General features: G+C 45.1%; 1 protein-coding gene across 1 annotated transcript in view; it reads left to right on the plus strand.

The window, feature by feature from the left end:
- The window catches only part of trpm2 (transient receptor potential cation channel, subfamily M, member 2), a 134,008-nt gene that overhangs the window by 76,653 nt on the left and 30,124 nt on the right, over positions 1-27,231 (plus strand). The window contains exons 13-19 of the mRNA XM_041868944.2: positions 17,346-17,491; positions 19,049-19,161; positions 19,770-19,874; positions 20,171-20,237; positions 20,356-20,505; positions 20,668-20,786; positions 21,025-21,157. Of these exons, the coding sequence (XP_041724878.2) occupies positions 17,346-17,491; positions 19,049-19,161; positions 19,770-19,874; positions 20,171-20,237; positions 20,356-20,505; positions 20,668-20,786; positions 21,025-21,157 (833 nt within the window). The remainder of the gene's footprint in view (positions 1-17,345; positions 17,492-19,048; positions 19,162-19,769; positions 19,875-20,170; positions 20,238-20,355; positions 20,506-20,667; positions 20,787-21,024; positions 21,158-27,231) is intronic.

Genomic DNA, 27,231 nt, shown 5'->3' on the forward strand with positions numbered 1-27,231 from the left:
CTGTCCTTATTAACCATCGGTACAGTGGCCTACACACTCAGACATACTGTCCTTATTAACCATCGGTACAGTGGCCTACACACTCAGACATACTGTCCTTATTAACCATCGGTACAGTGGCCTACACACTAACACATACTGTCCTTATTAACCATCGGTACAGTGGCCTACACACTCAGACATACTGTCCTTATTAACCATCGGTACAGTGGCCTACACACTAACACATACTGTCCTTATTAACCATCGGTACAGTGGCCTACACACTCAGACATACTGTCCTTATCAACCATCGGTACAGTGGCCTACACACTAACACATACTGTCCTTATTACCATCGGTACAGTGGCCTACACACTAACACATACTGTCCTTATTAACCATCGGTACAGTGGCCTACACACTAACACATACTGTCCTTATTAACCATCGGTACAGTGGCCTACACACTCAGACATACTGTCCTTATTAACCATCGGTACAGTGGCCTACACACTAACACATACTGTCCTTATTAACCATCGGTACAGTGGCCTACACACTCAGACATACTGTCCTTATTAACCATCGGTACAGTGGCCTACACACTCAGACATACTGTCCTTATTAACCATCGGTACAGTGGCCTACACACTAACACATACTGTCCTTATTAACCATCGGTACAGTGGCCTACACACTCAGACATACTGTCCTTATTAACCATCGGTACAGTGGCCTACACACTAACACATACTGTCCTTATTAACCATCGGTACAGTGGCCTACACACTCAGACATACTGTCCTTATCAACCATCGGTACAGTGGCCTACACACTAACACATACTGTCCTTATTACCATCGGTACAGTGGCCTACACACTAACACATACTGTCCTTATTAACCATCGGTACAGTGGCCTACACACTAACACATACTGTCCTTATTAACCATCGGTACAGTGGCCTACACACTAACACATACTGTCCTTATTAACCATCGGTACAGTGGCCTACACACTCAGACATACTGTCCTTATTAACCATCGGTACAGTGGCCTACACACTAACACATACTGTCCTTATTAACCATCGGTACAGTGGCCTACACACTCAGACATACTGTCCTTATTAACCATCGGTACAGTGGCCTACACACTCAGACATACTGTCCTTATTAACCATAGGTACAGTGGCCTACACACTCAGACATACTGTCCTTATTAACCATCGGTACAGTGGCCTACACACTAACACATACTGTCCTTATTAACCATCGGTACAGTGGCCTACACACTCAGACATACTGTCCTTATTAACCATCGGTACAGTGGCCTACACACTCAGACATACTGTCCTTATTAACCATCGGTACAGTGGCCTACACACTAACACATACTGTCCTTATTAACCATCGGTACAGTGGCCTACACACTCAGACATACTGTCCTTATTAACCATCGGTACAGTGGCCTACACACTAACACATACTGTCCTTATTAACCATCGGTACAGTGGCCTACACACTCAGACATACTGTCCTTATCAACCATCGGTACAGTGGCCTACACACTAACACATACTGTCCTTATTACCATCGGTACAGTGGCCTACACACTAACACATACTGTCCTTATTAACCATCGGTACAGTGGCCTACACACTCAGACATACTGTCCTTATTAACCATCGGTACAGTGGCCTACACACTAACACATACTGTCCTTATTAACCATCGGTACAGTGGCCTACACACTCAGACATACTGTCCTTATTAACCATCGGTACAGTAGCCTACACACTAACACATACTGTCCTTATTAACCATCGGTACAGTGGCCTACACACTCAGACATACTGTCATTATTAACCATCGGTACAGTGGCCTACACACTAACACATACTGTCCTCATTAACCATCGGTACAGTGGCCTACACACTCAGACATACAGTCCTTATTAACCATCGGTACAGTAGCCTACACACTCAGACATACTGTCCTTATTAACCATCGGTACATTGGCCTACACACTAACACATACTGTCCTTATTAACCATCGGTACAGTGGCCTACACACTCAGACATACTGTCCTTATTAACCATCGGTACAGTGGCCTACACACTAACACATACTGTCCTCATTAACCATCGGTACAGTGGCCTACACACTCAGACATACTGTCCTTATCAACCATCGGTACAGTGGCCTACACACTAACACATACTGTCCTTATTAACCATCGGTACAGTGGCCTACACACTAACACATACTGTCCTTATTAACCATCGGTACAGTGGCCTACACACTCAGACATACTGTCCTTATTAACCATCGGTACAGTGGCCTACACACTCAGACATACTGTCCTTATTAACCATCGGTACAGTGGCCTACACACTCAGACATACTGTCCTTATCAACCATCGGTACAGTGGCCTACACACTAACACATACTGTCCTTATTAACCATCGGTACAGTAGCCTACACACTCAGACATACTGTCCTTATTAACCATCGGTACAGTGGCCTACACACTCAGACATACTGTCCTTATTAACCATCGGTACAGTGGCCTACACACTCAGACATACTGTCCTTATTAACCATCGGTACAGTGGCCTACACACTAACACATACTGTCCTTATCAACCATCGGTACAGTGGCCTACACACTCAGACATACTGTCCTTATTAACCATCGGTACAGTGGCCTACACACTAACACATACTGTCCTTATTAACCATCGGTACAGTGGCCTACACACTAACACATACTGTCCTTATTAACCATCGGTACAGTGGCCTACACACTCAGACATACAGTCCTTATTAACCATCGGTACAGTGGCCTACACACTAACACATACTGTCCTTATTAACCATCGGTACAGTGGCCTACACACTCAGACATACTGTCCTTATTAACCATCGGTACAGTGGCCTACACACTAACACATACTGTCCTTATTAACCATCGGTACAGTAGCCTACACACTCAGACATACTGTCCTTATTAACCATCGGTACAGTGGCCTACACACTAACACATACTGTCCTTATTAACCATCGGTACAGTGGCCTACACACTAACACATACTGTCCTTATTAACCATCGGTACAGTGGCCTACACACTCAGACATACTGTCCTTATTAACCATCGGTACAGTGGCCTACACACTAACACATACTGTCCTTATTAACCATCGGTACAGTGGCCTACACACTCAGACATACAGTCCTTATTAACCATCGGTACAGTGGCCTACACACTCAGACATACTGTCCTTATTAACCATCGGTACAGTGGCCTACACACTCAGACATACTGTCCTTATTAACCATCGGTACAGTGGCCTACACACTAACACATACTGTCCTTATTAACCATCGGTACAGTGGCCTACACACTCAGACATACTGTCCTTATTAACCATCGGTACAGTGGCCTACACACTCAGACATACTGTCCTTATTAACCATCGGTACAGTGGCCTACACACTAACACATACTGTCCTTATTAACCATCGGTACAGTGGCCTACACACTCAGACATACTGTCCTTATTAACCATCGGTACAGTGGCCTACACACTAACACATACTGTCCTTATTAACCATCGGTACAGTGGCCTACACACTCAGACATACTGTCCTTATCAACCATCGGTACAGTGGCCTACACACTAACACATACTGTCCTTATTAACCATCGGTACAGTGGCCTACACACTAACACATACTGTCCTTATTAACCATCGGTACAGTGGCCTACACACTAACACATACTGTCCTTATTAACCATCGGTACAGTGGCCTACACACTCAGACATACTGTCCTTATTAACCATCGGTACAGTGGCCTACACACTCAGACATACTGTCCTTATTAACCATCGGTACAGTGGCCTACACACTAACACATACTGTCCTTATTAACCATCGGTACAGTGGCCTACACACTCAGACATACTGTCCTTATTAACCATCGGTACAGTGGCCTACACACTCAGACATACTGTCCTTATTAACCATCGGTACAGTGGCCTACACACTAACACATACTGTCCTTATTAACCATCGGTACAGTGGCCTACACACTCAGACATACTGTCCTTATTAACCATCGGTACAGTGGCCTACACACTAACACATACTGTCCTTATTAACCATCGGTACAGTGGCCTACACACTCAGACATACTGTCCTTATCAACCATCGGTACAGTGGCCTACACACTAACACATACTGTCCTTATTAACCATCGGTACAGTGGCCTACACACTAACACATACTGTCCTTATTAACCATCGGTACAGTGGCCTACACACTCAGACATACTGTCCTTATTAACCATCGGTACAGTGGCCTACACACTAACACATACTGTCCTTATTAACCATCGGTACAGTGGCCTACACACTCAGACATACTGTCCTTATTAACCATCGGTACAGTGGCCTACACACTAACACATACTGTCCTTATTAACCATCGGTACAGTGGCCTACACACTAAGACATACTGTCCTTATTAACCATCGGTACAGTGGCCTACACACTAACACATACTGTCCTCATTAACCATCGGTACAGTGGCCTACACACTCACACATACAGTCCTTATTAACCATCGGTACAGTGGCCTACACACTCAGACATACTGTCCTTATTAACCATCGGTACATTGGCCTACACACTAACACATACTGTCCTTATTAACCATCGGTACAGTGGCCTACACACTAACACATACTGTCCTTATTAACCATCGGTACAGTGGCCTACACACTAACACATACTGTCCTCATTAACCATCGGTACAGTGGCCTACACACTCAGACATACTGTCCTTATCAACCATCGGTACAGTGGCCTACACACTAACACATACTGTCCTTATTAACCATCGGTACAGTGGCCTACACACTAACACATACTGTCCTTATTAACCATCGGTACAGTGGCCTACACACTCAGACATACTGTCCTTATTAACCATCGGTACAGTGGCCTACACACTCAGACATACTGTCCTTATTAACCATCGGTACAGTGGCCTACACACTCAGACATACTGTCCTTATCAACCATCGGTACAGTGGCCTACACACTAACACATACTGTCCTTATTAACCATCGGTACAGTAGCCTACACACTCACACATACTGTCCTTATTAACCATCGGTACAGTGGCCTACACACTCAGACATACTGTCCTTATTAACCATCGGTACAGTGGCCTACACACTCAGACATACTGTCCTTATTAACCATCGGTACAGTGGCCTACACACTAACACATACTGTCCTTATCAACCATCGGTACAGTGGCCTACACACTCAGACATACTGTCCTTATTAACCATCGGTACAGTGGCCTACACACTAACACATACTGTCCTTATTAACCATCGGTACAGCGGCCTACACACTAACACATACTGTCCTTATTAACCATCGGTACAGTGGCCTACACACTAACACATACTGTCCTTATTAACCATCGGTACAGTGGCCTACACACTCAGACATACTGTCCTTATTAACCATCGGTACAGTGGCCTACACACTAACACATACTGTCCTTATTAACCATCGGTACAGTGGCCTACACACTCACACATACTGTCCTTATTAACCATCGGTACAGTGGCCTACACACTAACACATACTGTCCTTATTAACCATCGGTACAGTAGCCTACACACTCAGACATACTGTCCTTATTAACCATCGGTACAGTGGCCTACACACTAACACATACTGTCCTTATTAACCATCGGTACAGTGGCCTACACACTAACACATACTGTCCTTATTAACCATCGGTACAGTGGCCTACACACTCACACATACTGTCCTTATTAACCATCGGTACAGCGGCCTACACACTCACACATACTGTCCTTATTAACCATCGGTACAGTGGCCTACACACTAACACATACTGTCCTTATTAACCATCGGTACAGTGGCCTACACACTCAGACATACTGTCCTTATTAACCATCGGTACAGTGGCCTACACACTCAGACATACTGTCCTTATTAACCATCGGTACAGTGGCCTACACACTCAGACATACTGTCCTTATTAACCATCGGTACAGTGGCCTACACACTAACACATACTGTCCTTATTAACCATCGGTACAGTGGCCTACACACTCAGACATACTGTCCTTATCAACCATCGGTACAGTGGCCTACACACTCAGACATACTGTCCTTATTAACCATCGGTACAGTGGCCTACACACTAACACATACTGTCCTTATTAACCATCGGTACAGTAGCCTACACACTAACACATACTGTCCTTATTAACCATCGGTACAGTGGCCTACACACTAACACATACTGTCCTTATTAACCATCGGTACAGTGGCCTACACACTAACACATACTGTCCTTATTAACCATCGGTACAGTGGCCTACACACTAACACATACTGTCCTTATTAACCATCGGTCATGTCCTACACACTAACATACTGTCCTTATTAACCATCGGTACAGTGGCCTACACACTAACACATACTGTCCTTATTAACCATCGGTACAGTGGCCTACACACTCACACATACTGTCCTTATTAACCATCGGTACAGTGGCCTACACACTAACACATACTGTCCTTATTAACCATCGGTACAGTGGCCTACACACTAACACATACTGTCCTTATTAACCATCGGTACAGTGGCCTACACACTAACACATACTGTCCTTATTAACCATCGGTACAGTGGCCTACACACTCACACATACTGTCCTTATTAACCATCGGTACAGTGGCCTACACACTAACACATACTGTCCTTATTAACCATCGGTACAGTGGCCTACACACTCAGACATACTGTCCTTATTAACCATCGGTACAGTGGCCTACACACTCAGACATACTGTCCTTATTAACCATCGGTACAGTGGCCTACACACTAACACATACTGTCCTTATTAACCATCGGTACAGTGGCCTACACACTAACACATACTGTCCTTATTAACCATCGGTACAGTGGCCTACACACTCACACATACTGTCCTTATTAACCATCGGTACAGTGGCCTACACACTAACACATACTGTCCTTATTAACCATCGGTCAGTGGCCTACACACTCAATACTGTCCTTATTAACCATCGGTACAGTGGCCTACACACTAACACATACTGTCCTTATTAACCATCGGTACAGTGGCCTACACACTAACACATACTGTCCTTATTAACCATCGGTACAGTGGCCTACACACTAACACATACTGTCCTTATTAACCATCGGTACAGTGGCCTACACACTAACACATACTGTCCTTATTAACCATCGGTACAGTGGCCTACACACTCAGACATACTGTCCTTATCAACCATCGGTACAGTGGCCTACACACTCACACATACTGTCCTTATTAACCATCGGTACAGTGGCCTACACACTCAACATACTGTCCTTATTAACCATCGGTACAGTGGCCTACACACTCAGACATACTGTCCTTATTAACCATCGGTACAGTGGCCTACACACTAACACATACTGTCCTTATTAACCATCGGTACAGTGGCCTACACACTCAGACATACTGTCCTTATTAACCACCGGTACAGTGGCCTACACACTAACACATACTGTCCTTATTAACCATCGGTACAGTGGCCTACACACTCAGCACATACTGTCCTTATTAACCATCGGTACAGTGGCCTACACACTAACACATACTGTCCTTATTAACCATCGGTACAGTGGCCTACACACTAACACATACTGTCCTTATTAACCATCGGTACAGTGGCCTACACACTAACACATACTGTCCTTATTAACCATCGGTACAGTGGCCTACACACTAACACATACTGTCCTTATTAACCATCGGTACAGTGGCCTACACACTAACACATACTGTCCTTATTAACCATCGGTACAGTGGCCTACACACTAAGACATACTGTCCTTATTAACCATCGGTACAGTGGCCTACACACTAACACATACTGTCCTTATTAACCATCGGTACAGTGGCCTACACACTAACACATACTGTCCTTATTAACCATCGGTACAGTGGCCTACACACTAACACATACTGTCCTTATTAACCATCGGTACAGTGGCCTACACACTAACACATACTGTCCTTATTAACCATCGGTACAGTGGCCTACACACTCAACACATACTGTCCTTATTAACCATCGGTACAGTGGCCTACACACTAACACATACTGTCCTTATTAACCATCGGTACAGTGGCCTACACACTCAGCACATACTGTCCTTATTAACCATCGGTACAGTGGCCTACACACTAACACATACTGTCCTTATTAACCATCGGTACAGTGGCCTACACACTCAGACATACTGTCCTTATTAACCATCGGTACAGTGGCCTACACACTAACACATACTGTCCTTATTAACCATCGGTACAGTGGCCTACACACTCAGACATACTGTCCTTATTAACCATCGGTACAGTGGCCTACACACTCAACACATACTGTCCTTATTAACCATCGGTACAGTGGCCTACACACTAACACATACTGTCCTTATTAACCATCGGTACAGTGGCCTACACACTAACACATACTGTCCTTATTAACCATCGGTACAGTGGCCTACACACTCACACATACTGTCCTTATTAACCATCGGTACAGTGGCCTACACACTCAGACATACTGTCCTTATTAACCATCGGTACAGTGGCCTACACACTCAGCACATACTGTCCTTATTAACCATCGGTACAGTGGCCTACACACTAACACATACTGTCCTTATTAACCATCGGTACAGTGGCCTACACACTAACACATACTGTCCTTATTAACCATCGGTACAGTGGCCTACACACTAACACATACTGTCCTTATTAACCATCGGTACAGTGGCCTACACACTAACACATACTGTCCTTATTAACCATCGGTACAGTGGCCTACACACTAACACATACTGTCCTATTAACCATCGGTACAGTGGCCTACACACTATGTTCTCAACATCTGTCTCTACATCGTACGTGGCCTACACCACATACTGTCCTTAACCATCGGTACAGTGGCCTACACACTAACACATACTGTCCTTATTAACCATCGGTACAGTGGCCTACACACTAACACATACTGTCCTTATTAACCATCGGTACAGTGGCCTACACACTCACACATACTGTCCTTATCAACCATCGGTACAGTGGCCTACACACTAACACATACTGTCCTTATTAACCATCGGTACAGTGGCCTACACACTCACACATACTGTCCTTATCAACCATCGGTACAGTGGCCTACACACTCAGACATACTGTCCTTATTAACCATCGGTACAGTGGCCTACACACTAACACATACTGTCCTTATTAACCATCGGTACAGTGGCCTACACACTCACACATACTGTCCTTATTAACCATCGGTACAGTGGCCTACACACTCAACACATACAGTCCTTACTACCATCGGTACAGTGGCCTACACACTAACACATACTGTCCTTATTAACCATCGGTACAGTGGCCTACACACTAACACATACTGTCCTTATTAACCATCGGTACAGTGGCCTACACACTCAGACATACTGTCCTTATTAACCATCGGTACAGTGGCCTACACACTAACACATACTGTCCTTATTAACCATCGGTACAGTGGCCTACACACTAAGACATACTGTCCTTATCAACCATCGGTACAGTGGCCTACACACTAGCACATACTGTCCTTATTAACCATCGGTACAGTGGCCTACACACTCAGACATACTGTCCTTATCAACCATCGGTACAGTGGCCTACACACTCAGACATACTGTCCTTATTAACCATCGGTACAGTGGCCTACACACTAACACATACTGTCCTTATTAACCATCGGTACAGTGGCCTACACACTACACACATACTGTCCTTATTAACCATCGGTACAGTGGCCTACACACTCAGCACATACTGTCCTTATTAACCATCGGTACAGTGGCCTACACACTCACACATACTGTCCTTATTAACCATCGGTACAGTGGCCTACACACTAAGCACATACTGTCCTTATTAACCATCGGTACAGTGGCCTACACACTAACACATACTGTCCTATTAACCATCGGTACAGTGGCCTACACACTAACACATACTGTCCTTATTAACCATCGGTACAGTGGCCTACACACTCAGACATACTGTCCTTATTAACCATCGGTACAGTGGCCTACACCAACACATACTGTCCTTATTAACCATCGGTACAGTGGCCTACACCTCAAACATACTGTCCTTATTAACCATCGGTCTGCCTACACACTAACACATACTGTCCTTATTAACCATCGGTACAGTGGCCTACACACTCAGCACATACTGTCCTTATTAACCATCGGTACAGTGGCCTACACACTAACACATACTGTCCTTATTAACCATCGGTACAGTGGCCTACACACTCAGACATACTGTCCTTATTAACCATCGGTACAGTGGCCTACACACTAACACATACTGTCCTTATTAACCATCGGTACAGTGGCCTACACACTAACACATACTGTCCTTATTAACCATCGGTACAGTGGCCTACACACTAACACATACTGTCCTTATTAACCATCGGTGCAGTGGCCTACACACTAGCACATACTGTCCTTATTAACCATCGGTTACAGTGGCCTACACACTAACACATACTGTCCTTATTAACCATCGGTACAGTGGCCTACACACTAACACATACTGTCCTATTAACCATCGGTACAGTGGCCTACACACACTAACACATACTGTCCTTATTAACCATCGGTACAGTGGCCTACACACTAACACATACTGTCCTTATTAACCATCGGTACAGTGGCCTACACCTAACACATACTGTCCTAACACATACGTGCCTACACACTCACACATACTGTCCTTATTAACCATCGGTACAGTGGCCTACACACTAACACATACTGTCCTTATTAACCATCGGTACAGTGGCCTACACACTCAGCACATACTGTCCTTATTAACCATCGGTACAGTGGCCTACACACTAACACATACTGTCCTTATTAACCATCGGTACAGTGGCCTACACACTAACACATACTGTCCTTATTAACCATCGGTACAGTGGCCTACACACTAACACATACTGTCCTTATTAACCATCGGTACAGTGGCCTACACACTAACACATACTGTCCTTATTAACCATCGGTACAGTGGCCTACACACTAACACATACTGTCCTTATTAACCATCGGTACAGTGGCCTACACACTAACACATACTGTCCTTATTAACCATCGGTACAGTGGCCTACACACTCACACATACTGTCCTTATTAACCATCGGTACAGTGGCCTACACACTCAGACATACTGTCCTTATTAACCATCGGTACAGTGGCCTACACACTAACACATACTGTCCTTATTAACCATCGGTACAGTGGCCTACACACTCAGACATACTGTCCTTATCAACCATCGGTACAGTGGCCTACACACTAACACATACTGTCCTTATTAACCATCGGTACAGTGGCCTACACACTAACACATACTGTCCTTATTAACCATCGGTACAGTGGCCTACACACTCAGACATACTGTCCTTATTAACCATCGGTACAGTGGCCTACACACTCAGACATACTGTCCTTATTAACCATCGGTACAGTGGCCTACACACTAACACATACTGTCCTTATTAACCATCGGTACAGTGGCCTACACACTAACACATACTGTCCTTATTAACCATCGGTACAGTGGCCTACACACTAACACATACTGTCCTATTAACCATCGGTACAGTGGCCTACACACTAACACATACTGTCCTTATTAACCACTCGGTACAGTGGCCTACACACTCAGACATACTGTCCTTATTAACCATCGGTACAGTGGCCTACACACTCACACATACTGTCCTTATTAACCATCGGTACAGTGGCCTACACACTAACACATACTGTCCTTATTAACCATCGGTACAGTGGCCTACACACTAGCACATACTGTCCTTATTAACCATCGGTACAGTGGCCTACACACTAACACATACTGTCCTTATTAACCATCGGTACAGTGGCCTACACACTAACACATACTGTCCTTATTAACCATCGGTACAGTGGCCTACACACTAACACATACTGTCCTTATTAACCATCGGTACAGTGGCCTACACACTAACACATACTGTCCTTATTAACCATCGGTACAGTGGCCTACACACTCAGACATACTGTCCTTATTAACCATCGGTACAGTGGCCTACACACTCAGACATACTGTCCTTATTAACCATCGGTACAGTGGCCTACACACTAACACATACTGTCCTTATTAACCATCGGTACAGTGGCCTACACACTCAGACATACTGTCCTTATCAACCATCGGTACAGTGGCCTACACACTAACACATACTGTCCTTATTAACCATCGGTACAGTGGCCTACACACTAACACATACTGTCCTTATTAACCATCGGTACAGTGGCCTACACACTCAGACATACTGTCCTTATCAACCATCGGTACAGTGGCCTACACACTCACACATACTGTCCTTATTAACCATCGGTACAGTGGCCTACACACTAACAGCATACTGTCCTTATTAACCATCGGTACAGTGGCCTACACACTCAGACATACTGTCCTTATTAACCATCGGTACAGTGCTACACACACATACTGTCCTTATTAACCATCGGTACAGTGGCCTACACACTCAACACATACTGTCCTTATTAACCATCGGTACAGTGGCCTACACACTAACACATACTGTCCTTATTAACCATCGGTACAGTGGCCTACACACTAACACATACTGTCCTTATTAACCATCGGTACAGTGGCCTACACACTCAGACATACTGTCCTTATTAACCATCGGTACAGTGGCCTACACACTCAGACATACTGTCCTTATTAACCATCGGTACAGTGGCCTACACACTAAGACATACTGTCCTTATTAACCATCGGTACAGTGGCCTACACACTCAGACATACTGTCCTTATCAACCATCGGTACAGTGGCCTACACACTAACACATACTGTCCTTATTAACCATCGGTACAGTGGCCTACACACTCAGACATACTGTCCTTATTAACCATCGGTACAGTGGCCTACACACTCAGACATACTGTCCTTATTAACCATCGGTACAGTGGCCTACACACTAACACATACTGTCCTTATTAACCATCGGTACAGTGGCCTACACACTCAGACATACTGTCCTTATTAACCATCGGTACAGTGGCCTACACACTAACACATACTGTCCTTATTAACCATCGGTACAGTGGCCTACACACTAACACATACTGTCCTTATTAACCATCGGTACAGTGGCCTACACACTAACACATACTGTCCTTATTAACCATCGGTACAGTGGCCTACACACTAACACATACTGTCCTTATTAACCATCGGTACAGTGGCCTACACACTCAGACATACTGTCCTTATTAACCATCGGTACAGTGGCCTACACACTAACACATACTGTCCTTATTAACCATCGGTACAGTGGCCTACACACTCAACACATACTGTCCTTATCAACCATCGGTACAGTGGCCTACACACTCACATACTGTCCACACCATACTGTCCTTATTAACCATCGGTACAGTGGCCTACACACTCAGACATACTGTCCTTATTAACCATCGGTACAGTGGCCTACACACTAACACATACTGTCCTTAACCATCGGTACAGTGGCCTACACACTAACATACTGTCCTATTAACCATCGGTACAGTGGCTCTACACACTCAGACATACTGTCCTTATTAACCATCGGTACAGTGGCCTACACACTAACACATACTGTCCTTATTAACCATCGGTACAGTGGCCTACACACTAACACATACTGTCCTTATTAACCATCGGTACAGTGGCCTACACACTCAGACATACTGTCCTTATTAACCATCGGTACAGTGGCCTACACACTAACACATACTGTCCTTATTAACCATCGGTACAGTGGCCTACACACTAACACATACTGTCCTTATTAACCATCGGTACAGTGGCCTACACACTCAGACATACTGTCCTTATTAACCATCGGTACAGTGGCCTACACACTAACACATACTGTCCTTATTAACCATCGGTACAGTGGCCTACACACTCAACACATACTGTCCTTATTAACCATCGGTACAGTGGCCTACACACTCAGACATACTGTCATTAACACATACTGTCCTTATTAACCATCGGTACAGTGGCCTACACACTAACACATACTGTCCTCATTAACCATCGGTACAGTGGCCTACACACTCAGACATACTGTCCTTATTAACCATCGGTACAGTGGCCTACACACTAACACATACTGTCCTTATTAACTATCGGTACAGTGGCCTACACACTAACACATACTGTCCTTATTAACCATCGGTACAGTAGCCTACACACTCAGACATACTGTCCTTATTAACCATCGGTACAGTGGCCTACACACTAACACATACTGTCCTTATTAACCATCGGTACAGTGGCCTACACACTAACACATACTGTCCTTATTAACCATCGGTACAGTGGCCTACACACTCAGACATACTGTCCTTATTAACCATCGGTACAGTGGCCTACACACTAACACATACTGTCCTTATTAACCATCGGTACAGTGGCCTACACACTCAGACATACTGTCCTTATTAACCATCGGTACAGTGGCCTACACACTCAGACATACTGTCCTTATTAACCATCGGTACAGTGGCCTACACACTCAGACATACTGTCCTTATTAACCATCGGTACAGTGGCCTACACACTAACGCATACTGTCCTTATTAACCATCGGTACAGTGGCCTACACACTAACACATACTGTCCTTATTAACCATCGGTACAGTGGCCTACACACTCAGACATACTGTCCTTATTAACCATCGGTACAGTGGCCTACACACTAACACATACTGTCCTTATTAACCATCGGTACAGTGGCCTACACACTAACACATACTGTCCTTATTAACCATCGGTACAGTGGCCTACATACTCAGACATACTGTCCTTATTAACCATCGGTACAGTAGCCTACACACTAACACATACTGTCCTTATTAACCATCGGTACAGTGGCCTACACACTAACACATACTGTCCTTATTAACCATCGGTACAGTAGCCTACACACTAACACATACTGTCCTTATTAACCATCGGTACAGTGGCCTACACACTAACACATACTGTCCTTATCAACCATCGGTACAGTGGCCTACACACTAACACATACTGTCCTTATTAACCATCGGTACAGTAGCCTACACACTAACACATACTGTCCTTATTAACCATCGGTACAGTGGCCTACACACTCAGACATACTGTCCTTATTAACCATCAGTACAGTGGCCTACACACTAACACATACTGTCCTTATTAACCATCGGTACAGTGGCCTACACACTCAGACATACTGTCCTTATTAACCATCAGTACAGTGGCCTACACACTAACACATACTGTCCTTATTAACCATCGGTACAGTGGCCTACACTGACGTGTTTTCCGTCAGTGCGGAGGCATTGTGATTGCTAGCTAGCTAGCTAACTGAGCCCATGGCCAACACTTGGCAAATGGTTAGTGGAGATAGCTAGCTTACGGACATGGCAGACACGAGGGGCAGACAACCTGACCCAGCAGCAATTACTCCTCCATTTCCTCTGCCCTGGTTTCAAAAGGAAAACATCCATCAGCTAGCTATGTAGCTAAACAATGGAAGGTGCACAATCCATGGCTACAAAGCTAGCTGACTAGCTAGGTACCTACTCTGCTAGCTGACTAGCTAGGTACCTACTCTGCTAGCTGACTAGCTAGGTACCTACTCTGCTAGCTGACTAGCTAGGTACCTACTCTGCTAGCTGACTAGCTAGGTACCTACTCTGTAAGCTAGCTGACTAGCTAGGTACCTACTCTGCTAGCTGACTAGCTAGGTACCTACTCTGCTAGCTGACTAGCTAGGTACCTACTCTGTAAGCTAGCTGACTAGCTAGGTACCTACTCTGCTAGCTGACTAGCTAGGTACCTACTCTGTAAGTTAACTGGATGTGCTAGAAAGTAATAGAAACAAGTTGAGAAAAAAGCAGCTATCTTACATTTTAGTCATTTAGCAGATGCTCTTATCCAGAGCGACTTACAGGAGCAATTAGGGTTAAGTGCCTTGCTCAAGGGCACATCAACAGATTTTTCACCTAGTCGGCTCGGGGATTAGAACCAGCAACCTTTCGGTTATTGGCACAATGCTCTTAACCACTAAGCTACCTGCCGCCATCTTCTGAATCAATTTGTTTCTCCTGTCTTGAAGGTAGAAGTTCTATTTTGTGATCTCTTTGTTGAGAGATGTTCAGTCAGTGAATCAGGTTGTCTCCATGGTAACTGTACATGCCTTCAAACTAAGGAAAGGTTAGAGGGGCTCTATGCAACACCCTTAAACAATTCCCTTAGGTAAGGGGACATTATTCCTTAAGGGAAACCCTTAAGGGAAACTTAAGATGTTTTATGCAACCGGGCCCTGCACCTAAATATAAATTGTACCGGCACCAAAAATGAGTACCGGCATCTATTTCAGTCCAAGTCAAGCACTGGAAATGAACGTTATTTTACAAATTAGTCTCCCATCTGTCAGTCATGTGATCCTGTGGTGAGACTGAGTGACCAAGTCCTGTCTCTCTTAGGTGTGTTCAGTGAGTGGTCTTGTCCTGTTTGTCAGGTGTGTTCAGTGTATGTCCTGTGTGTGTGTGTTGTCTCAGGTGTGTTCAGTGTATGTCCTGTGTGTGTGTGTTGTCTCAGGTGTGTTCAGTGTATGTCCTGTGTGTGTGTGTTGTCTCAGGTGTGTTCAGTGTATGTCCTGTGTGTGTGTGTTGTCTCAGGTGTGTTCAGTGTATGTCCTGTGTGTGTGTGTTGTCTCAGGTGTGTTCAGTGTATGTCCTGTGTGTGTGTGTTGTCTCAGGTGTGTTCAGTGTATGTCCTGTGTGTGTGTTGTCTCAGGTGTGTTCAGTGTATGTCCTGTGTGTGTGTGTTGTCTCAGGTGTGTTCAGTGTATGTCCTGTGTGTGTGTGTTGTCTCAGGTGTGTTCAGTGTATGTCCTGTGTGTGTGTGTTGTCTCAGGTGTGTTCAGTGTATGTCCTGTGTGTGTGTGTTGTCTCAGGTGTGTTCAGTGTATGTCCTGTGTGTGTGTGTTGTCTCAGGTGTGTTCAGTGTATGTCCTGTGTGTGTGTGTTGTCTCAGGTGTTTTCAGTGTATGTCCTGTGTGTGTGTGTTGTCTCAGGTGTGTTCAGTGAGTGCCATTGCTGTGATGAGGAGCGTGCCCAGAGGCTGCTGATCCGGATCTCTTCATCCTGGGGTCAAACCACTTGTCTGAGGCTGGCTCTGGAGGCTGATGACAAGAGCTTCGTTGCTCACTCTGGGGTTCAGGTAGGTCAAAGGTAATTCTGGGGTTCAGGTAGGTCAAAGGTCACGCTGGGGTTTAGGTCGGTCAAAGGTAATTCTGGGGTTCAGGTAGGTCAAAGGTAATTCTGGGGTTCAGGTAGGTCAAAGGTCACTCTGGGGTTCAGGTAGGTCAAAGGTAATTCTGGGGTTCAGGTAGGTCAAAGGTAATTATGGGGTTCAGGTAGGTCAAAGGTCACTCTGGAGTTCAGGTAGGTCAAAGGTCATTCTGGGGTTCAGGTAACTCCAGTTATATTATCATAACACTTTTGAACTATATTTAATGAATCACACTTCTCGCAAATATTTTCCCTACACTGCCTTTGGTCTTGTGGCATTTTATTAAAGTAGTGGATTAAACTATTGCTAAAGCAGGTGTTCCCTTATGTGTGTTGTGTAGCCCTGTGTGTGATTGGTCCTGAGTCATCTGTTCTGTATCCCCCAGGCTCTCCTGACCCAGATCTGGTCCTGAGTCGTCTGTTCTGTATCCCCCAGGCTCTCCTGACCCAGATCTGGTCCTGAGTCGTCTGTTCTGTATCCCCCAGGCTCTCCTGACCCAGATCTGGTCCTGAGTCGTCTGTTCTGTATCCCCCAGGCTCTCCTGACCCTGATCTGGTCCTGAGTCATCTGTTCTGTATCCCCCAGGCTCTCCTGACCCAGATCTGGTCCTGAGTCATCTGTTCTGTATCCCCCAGGCTCTCCTGACCCAGATCTGGTCCTGAGTCGTCTGTTCTGTATCCCCCAGGCTCTCCTGACCCAGATCTGGTCCTGAGTCGTCTGTTCTGTATCCCCCAGGCTCTCCTGACCCAGATCTGGTCCTGAGTCGTCTGTTCTGTATCCCCCAGGCTCTCCTGACCCAGATCTGGTCCTGAGTCGTCTGTTCTGTATCCCCCAGGCTCTCCTGACCCAGATCTGGTCCTGAGTCGTCTGTTCTGTATCCCCCAGGCTCTCCTGACCCTGATCTGGTCCTGAGTCGTCTGTTCTGTATCCCCCAGGCTCTCCTGACCCAGATCTGGTCCTGAGTCGTCTGTTCTGTATCCCCCAGGCTCTCCTGACCCAGATCTGGTCCTGAGTCGTCTGTTCTGTATCCCCCAGGCTCTCTGACCCAGATCTGGTCCTGAGTCGTCTGTTCTGTATCCCCCAGGCTCTCCCTGACCCAGATCTGGTCCTGAGTCGTCTGTTCTGTATCCCCCAGGCTCTCCTGACCCAGATCTGGTCCTGAGTCGTCTGTTCTGTATCCCCCAGGCTCTCCTGACCCAGATCTGGTCCTGAGTCGTCTGTTCTGTATCCCCCAGGCTCTCCTGACCCAGATCTGGTCCTGAGTCATCTGTTCTGTATCCCCCAGGCTCTCCTGACCCAGATCTGGTCCTGAGTCAACTGTTCTGTATCCCCCAGGCTCTCCTGACCCAGACCTGGTCCTGAGTCGTCTGTTCTGTATCCCCCAGGCTCTCCTGACCCAGATCTGGTCCTGAGTCATCTGTTCTGTATCCCCCAGGCTCTCCTGACCCAGATCTGGTCCTGAGTCATCTGTTCTGTATCCCCCAGGCTCTCCTGACCCAGATCTGGTGTGGGGAGCTGGCGGTGGACAATCCTCTGTGGAGGGTGCTGCTATGTATGCTGTTCTTCCCTCTCATCTACACTGGCTTCCTGGGATTCAGGTAACTAACATCTGATCCCTAACCCCTAATTTGGCCCCTGGGATTCAGGTAACTAACCTCTGATCCTTAACCCCTAATTTGGCCCCTGGGATTCAGGTAACTAACCTCTGATCCCTAACCCCTAATTTGGCCCCTGGGATTCAGGTAACTAACCTCTGATCCCTAACCCCTAATTTGGCCCCTGGGATTCAGGTAACTAACCTCTGATCCCTAACCCCTAATATGGCCCCTGGGATTCAGGTAACTAACCTCTGATCCCTAACCCCTAATTTGGCCCCGGCCCCTGGCCCCTAAGCCCTCTGTGGAGGGTGCTGCTCTGTGCTGTTCTTCCCGCTCATCTACACTGGCTTCCTGGGATTCAGGTGGGTACTGCTGGCCACAACTCTGTAGCAATGTAGTGGTTTACCAGAGATAGGAGGACAGAGTCTGGGTGAGGAGAGGAGAGAATGTCGTCAAACCTCAGGCAGACCACATGGTGGCAGCAAAACCCTATGGTAGAAGACTGAACGGCCATCTTGTTCACTCAGGGAAGTGAATTAACTGTATAATTTACTAAACTCTAGACATGTTCTGGATCTGGATGAGTAATATCCTCTCTAATCCCCCAGGCGTGATGAGTCCATCCATAGAGAGACAGAGAGGAGTGCTGAGCTGCTCACCATGGAGTCATTAACAGGAAGCCAGGCCTGCACCAGGAGAAAGTCTCCTGTACAGTGAGTGTGATTATACACTGAGGGTACGTCCCAAATGGCACCCTATTCCCTATAAAAGTAGCGCACTATAAGGAAAAAGGGTGACATTTCTGATGCATATTGAGTTACATTCTGCTGGTATAAACACTTACCTTACGCCTCACCCCTGACGCCTCACCCCTGACGCCTCACCCCTGACGCCTCACCCCTGACGCCTCACCCCTGACGCCTCACCCCTGACGCCTCACCCCTGACGCCTCACCCCTGACGCCTCACCCCTGACTTCTCACCCTTGCCGTCTTCCCCCTCCCTGCCAGGATCCCTCTGGGTCTGAAACCATTGACAGTCTCCACCCGGCTGGTCAGCCTCTTCACCTCTCCTCAGGTAAACCCTTACCCAACCCCTCACCCATGACCTCTGTTGACCTCTCCCCAGGTGAACTTATACTGTTGTTGTCAACCCTTACATGACCCCTGACCTCTGTTGACCTCTCCCCATACAGGTGAAGTTCTACTGGAACATCTTGTCCTACTTCAGCTTCCTGCTGCTGTTCTCTGTGGTGCTGATGATCGACTTCCAGGCCACGCCCTCCTGGAGGGAGGGGCTTCTCTATGTCTGGTTCATCTCATTGGTCTGTGAAGAGGTCCGACAGGTGAGACATCTTGCCCTGTGCACGCACGCACACACACACACACACACGAACACACACACACATTCTATTCTACTTAAAGTCAAAATAGATTGGCCAAACTAGTATAAAGTTAGAAGATGGATGTGTCTACAGTATTAACTATGTGCTGTTTGTTGCCCACAGCTGTTCCATGAGCAAGATGGGTTTGGGTTCCGTAAGAAGGCTGATATGTACATTAACGACATGTGGAACATTCTAGACGTTCTGTCCATCCTGCTCTTCATCATCGGCCTGGCCTTCAGGTGAGATGCCTCCTCTTCCTCCTTTTTTTCTTCCTCTAACGCTAGCTAGCGTTAAAGATGGACTCCGCTGTAGGGAACGCTAGCTAGCGTTAAAGATGGACTCCGCTGTAGGGAACGCTAGCTAGCGTTAAAGACGGACTCCGCTGTAGGGAACGCTAGCTAGCGTTAAAGACGGACTCCGCTGTAGGGAACGAGAGATGATCTTATACTACTGATCTACTGTGTATTTCTCTTGCAGATTGACCACCAGGTTGTTCTACGCAGGGAAGGTCATCCTGTGTATCGACTTCATCATTTTCTGTCTTCGTCTCATGGCCATCTTCATCATCAGTAAAACTCTGGGCCCCAAGATCATCATCGTCAGGAGAATGGTGAGAGGATGGATTGATAGACATTAGCTCCATGTTATTGTGTCTTAACTGTAGTTGAATATCAACAACCAACCTACCACACCAGTTATGTGAATAAATGGTATGATTCATAATGCATTCAAACGGATAAACCAGCGTGCGAGTATCGGCATCACCACTCGTTACTTAAATTACACATGTTCTAAGATACTTTATGTGATTATTACAAAATATTCTAAGTCTACAGTGTCTATCAACTAAATAAGACTTACGTGTTTCTACATGTCTTATAGAATAATTTTACAAAGTGAAAACTATGTGCATCTAAACACACAGAAGTTTACAAGTTCTCAAAGAGAATTGACTTTGAACTGTTGTTGAAAACAGAAGGCTCACCACACACGGATTCTAATCACATTACGACAGGACACAGGAACGGTCCCATCTGATAAGCCAACAGCCCAACAGACAGATTCAACCTGGTCTCTCTAAAGTACATAATTCGGAATACATACAATGCATTAAAGGACATATTTATTATTTCGACATAATGTCTGTACCATGTCTGTGGTCCTCTGTAGCTCAACTGGTAGAGCACAGCGCTTGTAACGCCAAGGTAGTGGGTTTGATCCCCGGGACCACCCATACGTAAAAATGTATGCACGCATGACTGTAAGTCGCTTTGGATAAAAGCGTCTGCTAAATGGCATATTATTATTATTATTACCAGTGCGGAAAATGCTGATTTAGTTCCACCCTCTGAACACAGCTTCCACTAGATACCACAACCACAAAGTCCAAATTGGCTAAATCGTAAAAATATATGAAAAAATGATCACTTTTTGGTCTTAATTTAAGGTTAGCAGTGTGGCTAAGGATAGCAGTGTGGCTAAGGTTAGGGTTACGGTTAGGTTTAAAATCAGATTTTAAGAAAATAAATTGTAGAAATATGCACGGTTTATTACTTTGTGGCTGTGGTAACTAGTGACGACCTCCGAACACTGACATATGGTTCCTTATAAATAATGATTAATCGCTTTGCTAATCGCTACGGAGCACAGCACAGCTAGCTACGACAAGGCAGAGGACCATCCACGCTCCTCCTTCCTCTTCTGCAATGGAATTGAATGATCAAGAATGAATGTATAGTTTAGAGATAATGCTGGAGTTTTACCGGCAAAGCTAAAGGCTAGCTAACCTACTCCCTGGACCAATAAAGCTAGCTAGCTAGCCACCATTGTTCCTGTACCCAAGAAAGCAAAGGTAACTGAACTAAATGACTATCGCCCCGTAGCACTCACCTCTGTCATCATGAAGTGCTTTGAGAGGCTAGTTAAGGATCATATCACCTCTACCTTACCTGTCACCCTAGACCCACTTCAAATTGCTTAACGCCCCAATAGATCCACAGACGATGCAATCGCCATCACACTGCACACTGCCCTATCCCATCTGGACAAGAGGAATACCTATGTAAGAATGCTGTTCATTGACTATAGCTCAGCATTCAACACCATAGTACCCTCCAAGCTCATCATTAAGCTCGAGGCCCTGGGTCTGAACCCTGCTCTGTGCAACTGGGTCCTGGACTTCCTGACGGGCCGCCCCCAGGTGGTGAAGGTAGGAAACAACACCTCCACTTCGCTGATCCTCAACACAGGGGCCCCACAAGGGTGCATGCTCAGCCCCCTCCTGTACTCCCTGTTCACCCATGACTGCGTGGCCAAGCACGCCTCCAACTCAATCATCAAGTTTGCAGATGACACAACAGTAGTAGGCCTGATTACCAACAATGACGAGACCGCCTACAGGGAGGAGGTGAGGGCTCTGGAAGTGTGGTGCCAGGAAAATAACCTATCACTCAACGTCAACAAAACAAAGGAGATGATCGTGGACTTCTGGAAACAGCAGAGGGTGCACCCCCCTATCCACGGGACCGCAGGGCTCTCCAGAGGGTGGTGCGGTCTGCCAAACGCTCTATTTGCACATCATCTCTTGCACATCTATCACTCCAGTGTTAATACTAAATTGTAATTATTTTGCACTATGGCCTATTTATTGCCTTACCTCCATAACTTACTACATTTGCACACACTGTATATATATTTTCTGTTGTATTTTTAGCCTTTATGTTTTATTTTACCCCATATGTAACTCTGTGTTGTTGTTTTTATCGCACTGCTTTGCTTTATCTTGGCCAGGTCGCAGTTGTAAATGAGAACTTGTTTTCAACTGGCTTACCTGGTTAAATAAAGGTGAAATAAATAAATAAAGATGAGGGAGGATGATTATATTTTTTATGAGAATGGCCTTATTTCTATTAGAGCATATTGGATGACTGTCATTCATATTTCATTCACCCAGTTCAATGTAACATCGATAGGTTTAGGCTACTACATGATACTAACATTTTCCCTGTACCCATCATGAGGTTGCTACAACCTAGCATGAATGAAAGTTTACAACGTAGGTGCACAGGTCGAGAGAATTTTGAGTAATCAAGGTGACAGACAGTGACACATTCAATACCGCCTTGCACACTCTTTCCTGCATCGAACAAATTCAGGTATGTTTATCCCAGTTTCGTTACGTTTGCTTCCGTTTAAGAAACCTTTTTCAACAGAATCGGCGGAATGAATACACCCCTGATCACGCAAACAGTTGACTTTCATAGCAGCCACATAAAAACAGCATGATCCCTTTGCTCGTTGTATATATAATTCCTTCCCGAAACTATCTACGCGCTCTCCTCCTCTCACCTTTTCCCTGCGCTTGTGGACTTCAGTGCACAACACATTAGCTGTCTGTGACCAGGCGAAAAAACCTTTCCAAGCCAAACCTTCATATCATAACCGCTACACACAGCCTACATCGTTGTCACCATATTAGCTAAAGTAACGTCATAGTCAACATAGCTACTACAACTAACGTGTTAGTAAACCCGCTACGATCATGCAGTACAGTGTACACTTAGCAAGCAGTTTAGCAGTTACACCGGCGGGCCCAGGTGGCAATACATTAATAAAGCCAAAAGCTTATCTTGACTTGGAAGAGTTCCAGTGTTGGATAGCCATAGCCAGCTAGCTAACATAGCATCCCTCTCTGTTTGAGCCTGGTGTTTGAGTAGGCTAAACTAGCTAGCTGCATTTGCTAGTTAAGTGAAAGTAAAAAAAAATTCAATCAAATATAGCTATGTCTCTCTCTCTTGCGTGCTTCTACTAATTTTGGAAGAAATTAATTTGTTCAAAACTGTTCAACTATTGTCTTTCTCTCTCTTTATGCACTGCAGTGCTAGCTAGTTGTAGCTTATGCTTTCAGTACTAGATTCATTCTCTTATCCTTTGATTGGGTGGACAACATGTCAGTTCATGCCGCAAGAGCTCTGATAGGTTGGAGGACGTCCTCCGGAAGTTGTCATAATTACTGTGTAAGTCTATTGAAGTGGGTGAGAACCATGAGCCTCCTAGGTTCTGTATTGAAGTCAATGTACCCATTGAAAAACAGTGTTTTCATCAATTATTTGGTGACATGTGAATATATTTAGTATAGTTTTTCTAAAAATGATAACCTTTTTAATGTTTTCACTATTTTTATGGAATTCACTGAGGAAGATGGTCCTCCCCTTCCTCCTCTGAGGAGCCTCCACTGATATGCATTGACCCCCTTTGCACTACTACTGTCTATTATCTATCCTGTTGTCTAGTCACTTTACCCCTACCTACAGTATACTGCTGCTACTGTCTATTATCTATCCTGTTGTCTAGTCCCTTTACCCCTACCTACAGTATACTGCTGCTACTGTCTATTATCTATCCTGTTGTCTAGTCCCTTTACCCCTACCTACAGTATACTGCTGCTACTGTCTATTATCTATCCTGTTGTCTAGTCACTTTACCCCTACCTACAGTATACTGCTGCTACTGTCTATTATCTATCCTGTTGCCTAGTCCCTTTACCCCCTACCTACAGTATACTGCTGCTACTGTCTATTATCTATCCTGTTGTCTAGTCCCTTTACCCCTACCTACAGTATACTGCTGCTACTGTCTATTATCTATCCTGTTGTCTAGTCCCTTTACCCCCTACCTACAGTATACTGCTGCTACTGTCTATTATCTATCCTGTTGTCTAGTCACTTTACCCCCTACCTACAGTATACTGCTGCTACTGTCTATTATCTATCCTGTTGTCTAGTCCCTTTACCCCTACCTACAGTATACTGCTGCTACTGTCTATTATCTATCCTGTTGTCTAGTCACTTTACCCCTACCTACAGTATACTGCTGCTACTGTCTATTATCTATCCTGTTGTCTAGTCACTTTACCCCTACCTACAGTATACTGCTGCTACTGTCTATTATCTATCCTGTTGTCTAGTCCCTTTACCCCTACCTACAGTATACTGCTGCTACTGTCTATTATCTATCCTGTTGTCTAGTCCCTTTACCCCTACCTACAGTATACTGCTGCTACTGTCTATTATCTATCCTGTTGTCTAGTCACTTTACCCCTACCTACAGTATACTGCTGCTACTGTCTATTATCTATCCTGTTGTCTAGTCCCTTTACCCCTACCTACAGTATACTGCTGCTACTGTCTATTATCTATCCTGTTGTCTAGTCACTTTACCCCTACCTACAGTATACTGCTGCTACTGTCTATTATCTATCCTGTTGCCTAGTCACTTTACCCCTACCTACAGTATACTGCTGCTACTGTCTATTATCTATCCTGTTGTCTAGTCACTTTACCCCTACCTACAGTATACTGCTGCTACTGTCTATTATCTACCCTGTTGCCTAGTCACTTTACCCCTACCTATATGTACATATTACCTCAATTACCTGGTACCCCTGCACATTGACTCAGTACTGGTACCCAGTGTATATAGTCAAGTTATTACCTGGTACCCCTGCACATTGACTCAGTACTGGTACCCAGTGTATATAGTCAAGTTATTACCTGGTACCCCTGCACATTGACTCAGTACTGGTACCCTGTACATATAGCCAAGTTATTACCTGGTACCTCTGCACATGGACTCAGTACTGGTACCCTGTGTATATAGTCAAGTTATTACCTCGTACCCCTGCACATGGACTCAGTACTGGTACCCTGTACATATAGCCATGTTATTACCTGGTACCCCTGCACATTGACTCAGTACTGGTACCTCCTGTACTGTATATATCCAAGTTATCGTTACTCATTGTGTATTTATTCCTCGTGTTGTTATTTTTTCTATATTTTTCTCTCTGCATTGTTGGGAAGAGCCCATAAGTAAGTTGTTGAGAAAAAGTCATATAGGCAACTACAATATTACTACAATATTACTACAATATTACTACAATATTACTACAATATTACTTCTCACATTTGGTGTCTGTTGGATAGGACAGAATGTTACTCTGCTAAACACAGAAGTGCAAAATTATATTTGCGACAGCAGCACTTTAGCTATTGTACAAATTATTTCTGACTTACAGTTATTATTCTTATTCGCTGTTCAGACTTTAAAGGACTGATCTGGAGGGACCTCATCACTCCCAACATTATATTCCCTGATCTGGAGGGACTTCATCACTCCCAACATTATATTCCCTGATCTGGAGGGACCTCATCACTCCCAACATTATATTCCCTGATCTGGAGGGACTTCATCACTCCCAACATTATATTCCCTGATCTGGAGGGACTTCATCACTCCCAACATTATATTCCCTGATCTGGAGGGACTTCATCACTCCCAACATTATATTCACTGATCTGGAGGGACCTCATCACTCCCAACATTATATTCCCTGATCTGGAGGGACTTCATCACTCCCAACATTATATTCCCTGATCTGGAGGGACCTCATCACTCCCAACATTATATTCCCTGATCTGGAGGGACTTCATCACTCCCAACATTATATTCACTGATCTGGAGGGACTTCATCACTCCCAACATTATATTCCCTGATCTGGAGGGACCTCATCACTCCCAACATTATATTCCCTGATCTGGAGGGACTTCATCACTCCCAACATTATATTCACTGTAAACAACGGAACCTTTGACACAAATCAGTTACTTTGACCACTTTCCCAA

Source organism: Coregonus clupeaformis, chromosome 40 (genome assembly GCF_020615455.1).
Source record: "Coregonus clupeaformis isolate EN_2021a chromosome 40, ASM2061545v1, whole genome shotgun sequence".
Taxonomy (NCBI): domain Eukaryota; kingdom Metazoa; phylum Chordata; class Actinopteri; order Salmoniformes; family Salmonidae; genus Coregonus; species Coregonus clupeaformis.